The sequence below is a fragment of the Otolemur garnettii genome, unplaced genomic scaffold (assembly GCF_000181295.1).
Source record: "Otolemur garnettii isolate 467f Iridium unplaced genomic scaffold, OtoGar3 scaffold00044, whole genome shotgun sequence".
NCBI classification, from domain to species: domain Eukaryota; kingdom Metazoa; phylum Chordata; class Mammalia; order Primates; family Galagidae; genus Otolemur; species Otolemur garnettii.
This window is the reverse complement of record NW_003852439.1, coordinates 8,458,679-8,468,688: the sequence shown is the minus strand read 5'-3', so window position 1 is coordinate 8,468,688 and position 10,010 is coordinate 8,458,679. Positions and strand designations below refer to the sequence as shown.

General features: G+C 50.6%; 1 protein-coding gene across 4 annotated transcripts in view; it reads right to left on the bottom strand.

The window, feature by feature from the left end:
- The window catches only part of E4F1 (E4F transcription factor 1), a 19,606-nt gene extending 16,480 nt beyond the window's left edge, over nt 1-3,126 (bottom strand). For all 4 annotated transcript variants that reach the window (XR_002773621.1, XM_023513768.1, XM_012805814.2 and 1 more), the window contains exon 1: nt 2,847-3,126. Coding sequence is in view for 3 of the 4 variants with exons in the window: in XM_023513768.1 (XP_023369536.1) it covers nt 2,847-3,009 (163 nt within the window). In the remaining variant the exon portion in view is untranslated. The remainder of the gene's footprint in view (nt 1-2,846) is intronic.
- Nucleotides 3,127-10,010: the final 6,884 nt, after the last annotated feature.

Sequence of the window (10,010 nt, the reverse complement as noted above, 5' to 3'; positions counted from 1 at the left end):
GGTCCGGGCTGGGGATTCGAACCCGCCACCTTAGGTGTACGTGGCTGGCGCCCCAGCCGGTTGAGCTATAGGCGCCGAGCCCAGGCATCTCAATGACATCTCTAAGTCTGTTTGTTCATCTGGGTCAGCAAATTGGGCTTACCCAGTCCATGTGTAGGAAATACAGTGGGGATTCATAGGCTAATATCCATACGAACAGCAGGGCCCTGATCTGACACTCTTCTCACTGATTTGGGGCTTCATTTGTTCTCCAACAGGCAGTACCCCTGCTCAGATGTAGATGTTAACGGTGAAGCTTTCCAGAGGGGTCCCATGCCCCAGGGCTACTGCACCTGAGCCCCTCACCATCACCATGCTGGCCCCCATTGCTGCAGTACAGACTTCACGCTCACTGTGTCCCTTCTGTGTGCCAAGCACCTCATTAGGGACATCATCAAATCCTGCCAGCACCCAGGGAATGGAGATGTCTATTTCCATCCTAGAAAAATGATTTGAGGCTCAAGGTCACCCAACCGTTGAGTGTTGGGGCCAGAACCTGATACTGAGGGTCTACTCCAGATGCCCTGCTATTTGCACAAAAAGGTGGAGAGCTGTCCCTTCTGCTTCCATAAAAGTCTGCCAATTCCCACCACCTCACATTCAGTCCCATATCAAGGTCAAACCCAAACCTGGTGCATGGAAGAAGCTTGGTCAATGGTTGTTGAATTAATGAGCAAACAAAGGGCCAAACCACAGCTATGACTTAACCACAGAAGGCCACTTGACAGAGGGCAGTCCCTTCCAGATAGCTCACAGTCATAAACCACGCACTGAGGCGTCCATAACTCCCATAACCTTCCCACCCCGCTTGCCAAATCTGACTCAGCATCAAGGTATTGCCATTTTGTGCCAGCCCACTGCATGAAAACAAGGGCATGGGCAGGCCCACCAACCTCCCTCTTCATGTTGGCACCGCCCCTCTCCAAGCTGGAATAGGAAGGGGGAAGAAAAAAAAAGCAGCGCAGAGACTATGAATCCTATGAGCACAAACATGAGACCATCCTAACTCCAATATCACTAGCCACCCCTTCCTTTCTGTCTGACCCCATCTACAGCCTCATGGAATAAGCTCAAAGAGACCCAAGCTACATCTCCAAAAGCTATCAGTGCCCCATGAATGAGTCCTTAGTGTGCACCCAACACTGTTCTTGGGGCTTTACGTGTAAGCTGTATTTTTATTTTTTTGAGACAGTCTCAAGTTGTCACCCTGGGTAGAGTGCCGTGGTATCACAACTCACAGCAACCTCAAACTCTTGGGCTTAAGCAATTCTCTCTCAACCTCCCAAGTAGCTGAGATTACAGGCACCCGCCACAATGCCCAGCTAATTTTTTTTTTGGTTGTAGTTGTCATTGTTGTTTGGCAGGACCGGGCTGGATTCGAACCCACCAGCTCCAGTGTATGTGTCTAGCACCTTAGCCGCTTGCGCCACATGTGCAGAGCCGTGCATACTCCATTTTATTTTATTATTATTATTTTTTTTGAGACAAAGCCTCAAGCTGTCCCCCTGGGTAGAGTGCCCTGGCATCACAGCTCACAGCAATCTCCAACTCCTGGGCTCAAGCGAGTCTCCTGCCTCAGCCTCCCAAGTAGCTGCGACCACAGGTGCCCACCACAATGCCTGGCTATTTTTTGGTTGCAGCTGTCATTGTTGTTTTGGGCAGGCCCAGGCTGGATTCGAACCCGCTACCGTAGGTGTATGTGGCTGGCGCCTTAGCCACTTGAGCCACAGGTGCCAAGCCGCATACTCTATTTTAAATCTCATGATGGTTCTATGAAACACAGACCAGGAAGGGAGTAAAGGGGCCAAGTTGAGGAGCTTCACAGTCCTGGGATCTAATCCAGTCCTTGCTACTTACCAGGTAGGGGACCTCAGTCACTTTCACATCTCTGAACCTCAATTTCCTCATCCCCTAAGTGAGAATAATGATCCTAATAGCATCCACCACTCAGGACTGGTTTGAAAATGAAAAATGATGATGCAGAGTAAGCACTTGGTACATTACAGACTGCAGTAGCCACCTCATTTTGCAAGGAGAAATGGAGGCTCAAATGCCCAGAATCAAACAGCAAGAAGTGGCAGGTCTGGGACTCAGTCCACAGATTGGCTACAGTGCAACAGCTCTCTTCCACTGGGCTCTGCTGCCTCCCCACGGACAAGCCTAGAGCCCCGCCCCTCGGGATCTTCCAGCCCTACTCCAGCCTGGGCCCTAGTGGCCCGTCAGATGCAGGGAGAGGGGGCCCAGAGGAGGGTAGAACCTTGTTGGCACCGGAGGTAGATGGGGGTCGAATCGAGGACGTGAACTGACTGAGCTGGTAGTCCCGGCATCCGCAAAAGTCTACACACTGGCTGGCGCGGTGGCTCACGCCTGTAATCCTAGCACCGCGGGAGGCCAAGGCAGGTGGATAACTTGAGCTCACAAGTTCGAGACCTGCCTGAGCAAAAGCGAGACCCCACCCCCACCCCGGTCTCTACTAAAAATAGAAAAAAACTGAGGCAAGAAGATCGCTTGAGCCCAAATTGGAGGCTGCTGTGAGCTATGACACCAGTCTCAAAATAAGAAAGAAAATCTACACGGGAACTCGGAGGCTTGGGCACCTGGGCCCACCGGGGTGTTGGGTATGCCTCAGGATAGGCCCATGAGCATCGGAGAAAACCTGGGGGGCTCGTGGAGGCCTGCACGGGGCCCCATGAGGTCCGCGCGGAATCTGGGTCAGGGAGATCTGTCGCGCTCGCAGCTCAGTCCACTAGGGCCTCCGCTAGCCCAAGCTGAGCCACCCTCTTCGGCCGCGCCAGGCCCAATGTTACCTTCTTCGCTGAAGGGCGCCGGGAGGCCGAGAAAGCCGCCAGGGGCCAAGGCCGCTACCGCCGCTGCCTCCGCGACCCCGCCCTCGCCCACTTCCCTCCCGGCTTCGGCCGGGGCTTCTGCCGTATGAGCGGCCGTCACCCGCACTGCCATCGCGCCCTCCATGTCGCAACGCGCCGCAGGAAGATGGCGGATTTACGACCGTGTCGTCATAACAACGGGCCGCGCTGAGACCAGAGCTAGGGAACGACGGGAGGCGGAGGAAAGGGGCGGGGCGGAGCCTAGAGAGGGGTGTGGCCTGGGATCCGCCTAGGAGTTAGCGGGGACTTGCGGGTGGGAGAGGAGGGGCGTGGTTACGGTGGAGAGCCAGAGCAGATGCAGCCCGCTGTCCCACAGCTGTCCATGCAGGAGGTCGCCCCCCAAGAAGTCAGGGCAAGGCCCCACTTGGAACAGAGGTGTGGTAGTCGCCAATCCCCTTACTCCCTCGGATCTTAGAACTTCTCCAGATAATTACTCGGGTCACAGAAGAAGAACCCAAGTCGGGGATGGTTCATTGGCGGCTTTGCAAAGCCTTTTATTCTTGTTTTTTGTTGTTGTTGTTGTTGTTGTTTTTATGAGACAGAGTGAGAGAGTCTCAAGCTGTCACCCTGGGTAGAGTACTGAGGCGTCTTAGCCCACAGCAACCTCCAACTCGGACTCAAGCGATCTTCTTGCCTCAGTTTTTCTATTTTTAGTAGAGACAGGGTCTCGCTTTTTGCCCAGGCTGGTCTCAAACCTGTGAGCTCAAGCTATCCACCCGCCTGGGCCTCCCAGAGTGCTAGGATTACAGGCTTAAGCCACTGCGCCCGGCCACCTTTTGTATTTTTAAATTTGTGGTAAATACTCATAACATTTACCATTAGTATTACCATTAGTGGCATTCACAGTGTCATGTAACCATTCACAGCTATGAATGTCTACAGCTATGTAGTTTAAAAAAAAAATTTCTTTTTTGATACAGAGTCTCACTATGTCGCCCTCAGTAGAGTGCTGTAGAGTGCTGTAGCTTCACAGCTCACAGCAATCTCCAACTCTTGGGCTTAAGTGATTCTTTTGCCTCAGCCTCCCAAGTAGCTGGTACTACAGGTGTCCGCTACAATGCCCAGCTATTTTTTGGTTGCAGTTGTCATTACTGTTTAGCAGGCTGGGCCAGGCTCAAACCCACCAGCTTCAAGCTGGCACCCTACTCACTGAGCCACCGGTGCTGAGACTCACCTGTCTATTTTTTTGTTGCAGTAGTCGTTGTTTAGCTGGCCCAGGCTGGGTTTGAACCCACCAGCCTGGGTTCAACCCAACAGCCTGGGTGTATGTATGTGGCCAGTGCCCTGCCCACTGAGCTACGGGCACCGTCCAGTTCCAAAACATTTTCATCATCCCAAAAGGAAACCTTGTATCTGTTAAGCTGTCGTTTCCCATTCTCTCCTTGCCCCTGCTCTGGCAGCCACCAATCTCCTTGCTGTTTATATGAATTTACTTATTGTGAAGGTGTCATATAAGTGGAATCATTCAACATGCTGGAATCATTCATTCACACTACGGAATGATTGTCTGATTTTCTTCACTCAACCTAGTGGTTTCAGGGTACATCCATGTAGTGTCAGTACTTTGCTCCTTTTTATAACTAAATAATAAATATTCCATTGCACAGATAAACCATATTTTATTTATTCATCACATTTGAGTTCTTTCCACCTTTCTGGCTACTGTGAATAGTGCTGCTCTGAATGTTCAAGTTCCTTTCTTTTCTGTAATGTAATAGTAAACTAGGTCTTTGAAACTAAGTGTTTCACAGGATTAGCTCATTTAAGATTCCAGTCATCCCCATTTTGAAGATGAGAAAAATAAGGCAGCGGCCAGGGCACTGGCTGCATACACCAGGGCTGGTGGGTTTGAACCCAGCCCTGGACTGCTAAACAACAGTAACAACTACAACAACAAAATAGCCAGGCACAGGCATTGTGGCAGGCACCTGTAATCCCAGCTACTTGGGAGGCTGAGGCAAGAGAATCGCTTAAGCCCAGGAGTTTGAGGTTGCTATGAACTGTGATAACACAGCACTCTACCAAGGGTGACAAAGTGAGACTCTGTCTCAAAAACAAAACAAAACAAAACAACAAAACAAAACTGAGGCACAGAACTGATAGCACACTTCCCAGAGGTAGAGTCAAGACTAACCCAGCTCTGTCCAGAGCTATGGGCTGGGAACCTACAGGGCTTGCCCTCCCTGCTCACTTATTCTCTGTGGGCAGCCGGGTGTTGGATGCCAACAACTGAGATGAATCAGATCCACTCCTCTCCAGCAAGGCCAGTCTCCAGAGGAAATGGAGCACAAATACAGGGAGGGCCCAGAAGAGCAGCCCACCCCTCAATAAGGAGTAGGCAGCACTGCCCTGGGAAGGCCACTGGGCAGAGGTGACCTCTATGCTGGGGCTGCCAGCTAGAGTGGGATGTGTGAGAACAAGTAGAGCCATTAACAGGCTGGAGTAACAATGGTAACAAAGGGGCTGCTTTCTGCAAGCAGGAGCAGGGTATTAAGCAGAGGGAATGATCAGTGTTTCAGGGGATCCCTCTGATTGCTAAGCAGAACAAGGACCTTGGGGCCCCAGGAGAGGCAGGAAGGGGTCTCAGGAAGCCACTGAGATCCAGGATAGGTGGTCTCTGGAAGGGGAAAATGGGTGTAAGAGCAGGTTGGGGCTTGGAACTCAAGGTATCTGAAGGTTCCCAATTGGCAGGGAGGACCAGGAGATGGGTGAGGTGAAACCAGCAAGGAGGTGAGCCCAGAGCCTCAGTTCACTGCCCATGAGCATATGCTAAAGAGTAATAGAGAAGCCAGCACCGGAAAGAATGGAGCATGTGAGGCTCGGCGCCTGTGGCTCAAGCGGCTAAGGCGCCAGCCACATACACCTAAGGTGGCAGGTTCGAATCCCCAGCCCGGGCCCGCCAAACAACAATGATGGTTGCAACCAAAAAATGGCCAGGCGTTGTGGCGGGCGCCTGTAGTCCCAGCTACTTGGGAGGCTGAGGCAGGAGACTCGCTTGAGCCCAGGAGTTGGAGGTTGCTGTGAGCTGTGATGCCATGGCACTCTACCCAGGGGGATAGCCTGAGGCTCTGTCTCAAAAAAAAAAAATAAAAAAGAATGGAGCATGTGCTATGGTTTGAATGCCTCTCCAAAACTCAGTTGAAAGACCAACCCTTTTTTTTTTTTTTTTTGAGATAGAGTCTCACTCTATCACCCTGGGTACAATGCCATAGAGCATCATCGTAGCTCACAGCAACCTCAAACTACTGGGCTCAAATGATCCTCCTACCACAGCTTCCTGAGTAACTGGGACTACAGGTGCCCAGCACAATGCCCAGCTAGTTTTCTTGTTTTTAGTAGAGATGAGATCTTGCTCTTGCTCAGACTGATCTCAAACTCCTGAGCTCAAGTGATCCACTCACCTCGGCCTCCTACCGTGCTAGGATTACAGGTGTGAGCCACTGCACCCAGCCTGGATCAACCCATTAGTGGGTTAAAAGGTTAAGGGTTATCACAGAAATGGGTCAGTTATCTTGAGAGTGGGTCTGTTATGAAGGCCAGGTGGCCTCTCTCCCATGGCCATGGGATGTTCTGCATGTGCCTCAGGACTCTGCAGAGTCCTTACCAGCAAGAATGTGGCCTTACCCAGATGCAATCCCTCTAACATGGATTTCCCAGCCTTTAGAACTGTTAAGAAATAAATTTTTCACCGGGTACAGCAGCTCACACCTGTAATCCTAGCACTCTGAGACGCTGAGGCAGGTGGATTGCCTGAGCTCACCAGTTTGAGACCAGCCCAAGCAGGACTGAGACCCCCCCCACACACCCTGTCTCTAAAAACTATCCAGGCATTGGATGGTACCTGTGGCTCAAAGGAGTAGGGCGCTGGCCCCATATACCAGAGGTGGCAGGTTTAAGCCCAGCCCCAGCCAAAAAACTGCAAAAAAAATAGCAGAGCATCATGGCGGGTGCCTGTAGTCTCAGCCGGGCATTGTGGTGGGCACCTGTAAGTCCCAGCTACTCAGGAGGCTGACACAAGAGAATTACTTGAGCCCCAAGAGTTTGAAGTTGCTGTGAGCTGTGACACCATGAGACTCTACAAAGGGTGAAAAAGTGAGACTCTGTCTCAAAAAAAAAGAAAGAAAAGAAAGAAAGAATTTTTTTTTCTTTTTTTGTAATTTTTGGCCAGGGCTGGGTTTGAACTCGCAACCTCCAGCATACTCCAGCGCCCTACTCCTTTGAGCCATAGGCACCGCCTGAAATAAATTTTTCTTAATAAATTACCTAGTCTCTGGCTCGGCACCTATCACACAGTGGTTAGGGCAACAGCCACATACACTGAGGCTGGTGGGTTAGAACCTGGTCCGGGCCTGCTAAACAACAATGACAACTGCAATAAGAAAATAGCCAGGCGATGTGGCGGGCGCCTGTAGTCCCATCTATTCTGGAGGCTGAGGCAAGAGAATTGCTTAAGCCCTAGAGTTTGAGGTTGCTATGAGCTGTGATTTCACAGCACTCTATTCAGGCCGACATAGTGAGACTCTGTCTCAAAAAATAAATAAATAAAATAAAATAGCTACTCTCAGGTATTCAGTTATAGCAACAGAAAACAGATCAAGATGGAAGGAAGGATGCTGAAGGAAGAGGACAGCTGGATGTGGATGGACATGAGGAGAGGCAGAGAGCCCACTAGATGGAGTGGTCAGGGCCTGTCCATAGCTTCTGCTTGGCTATTCCCTGGGAGTCAGCACATGACATCCTTCCAGGTGAGTTCTGGGCCCTGCCTCAGACAGGGCACTGGAAGGCAGAGTGACCAGTAGCAGGCAGTGGGACCAGAGTAAGCCTACCTCCGGGGAAGGAAGAATATGGCCTCCTCTCTTGCCCTCCTTTTGACCTGGGCTGTAGCTGAACTGCATGTTGAGTTTCTGTGGTCATACTTAGACAGGAACTCAAATCATTTACAATATCTGCTCGATCTCTATTGATTGAATATACCTTAGTTAGCCAATCCCATGTTGAAGGACATTTAGGTTGCATCCATTTTTTTTTTTTTTCAGACAGAGCCTCAAGCTGTCCCCCTGGGTAGAGTGCCATGGCATCACAGCTCACAGCAACCTCCAAATCCTGGGCTCAAGAGAGTCTCCTGCCTCCACCTCCCAAGTAACTGGGACCACAGGCACCCGCCACAATGCCTGGCTATTTTTTGGTTGTAGCCATCGTTGTTTGGTGGGCCAGGGCTGGATTCGAACCCACCACCTTAGGTGTATGTGGCTGGTGCCTTAGCCACTTGAGCCACAGGCACCGAGCCACATCCATTTTGTCAGTCCATCAGTCCTTTTTTTTTGGTTTTGAGACAGAGTCTCACTACGTCACCCTCGGAAGAGTGCTGTGGCATCACAGCTCACAGCAACCTCAAACTCTTGGGCTTAAGCGATTCTCTTTCCTCAGCCTCCCAAGTAGCTGGGGCTAGAGGTGCCCGCCACAGTGTTCGGCTATTTTTTGGTTGGCGTTATCATTGTTATTTAGCTGGCCTGAGCTGGGCTGCAACCCACCAGCCTCAGTGTATGTGGTTGGCACTGAGTTACGGGTGCCAATTCTGTCACTCCTTTTTCAATGACCCTCTTTTTTGCTTAGCTCATTAGAAGCAATAACATCTGTAAAAACACAGATTAAAATGGCTACTTGTATTTTCTTTTTTTTGAGACAGAGTCTCACTATGTCAGTCCGGATAGAGGTCCAGATAGAGTACTGTGGTATCACAGCTTACAGCAACCTCAAACTCTTGGGCCTAAGCGATTCACTTGCCTCAGCCTCCCAAGCAGCTGGGACTACAGGCGCCTGCCACAATGCCTGGCCATTTTTTGGATTGTAGTTGCCATTATTGTTTGGCAGGCCCAGGCTGGGTTCGAACCCACCAGCTCTGGTATACATGACTGGTGCCTGAGGCAATGAGCTACAGGCGCTGAGCTACTTGTATTTTCTAATACAATATAAATCCATGAAACAGTCCCTGATTCCGTTTGTGGTACGAATTCCTCACTTGGGGAGATACTAGTGCCATCCAGTCACAAGTGTATACTGAGTGCCTTCTGTGAGTTGGGAACACATCATCATGGGTTCCTCTCCCATCCAGATGCAGGGCCACCTCATCCTATTCCCACTCAAGGTTAGACCTCCCTCATTAAGGGCACTGTCCCTTCCAGCCTCCTCCAGGACCTTGTCCACTACCATCTCTCTTTCACAACCCACCTCTCCCACTATGCCAGCTCAGTCCCTACCATCTCTTAACATGCAGGAATACTCACAAGATGCTGAGCCAACCAGACATAGCAAATCTTGGCTTCAGGGTTGACACAGTCTAATCCCACCTCCTCAGCATTGTCCAGTTGGTGACTCTATGGCTCATTTTCCTCAGGTATAAGTGGGGATGCAGCAGGGCACAGTGGCTCATGCCTATAATCCTACCACTCTAGGTGTCTGATGAGGGTGGATCACTTGAGCTCAGGAGTTCCATACTAGCCTGAGCAAGAGTGAGACCCCCTCTCTGCTAAAAATAGAAAAACCAGCCAGATGTCTTGGCATGCACCTGTAGTCTCAGCTACGTGGGAGGCTGAGGCAAGATGAATACTCAAAACCCAGAAGTCTGAGGTTTCTGGACACCATGGCACTCTAGCCCGGATGACAGAGTGAAATTTTGTCTCAAAAGAATAAAAATGATAGGCTCTTGGGGTGGCGCCTGTGGCTCAAAGGAGTACGGCACTGGCCCCATATACTGGAGGTGGCGAGTTCAAAAAACCTAGCTCTGGTTAAAAACTGCAAAAAAATAAATAAAAATAAATTTAAAAAGGCTCAGTGCCATAGCACAGTGGTTACAGCACCAGCCACATACACTGAGGTTGGCAGGTTCGAGCCCTGTCCGTGCCAGCTAAACAACAATGACAACTGCAACAAAAAATAGCCGGGCATTGTGATGGGCACCTGTAGTCCCAGCCTTGGGAGGGTGAAGCAAGGGAATCACTTAGGCTCAAGAGTTTGAGGTTTGCCGTGAGCTGTGATGTCACAGCACTCTACTGAGGGAGACATAGTGAGACACTATCTAAAAAAAAA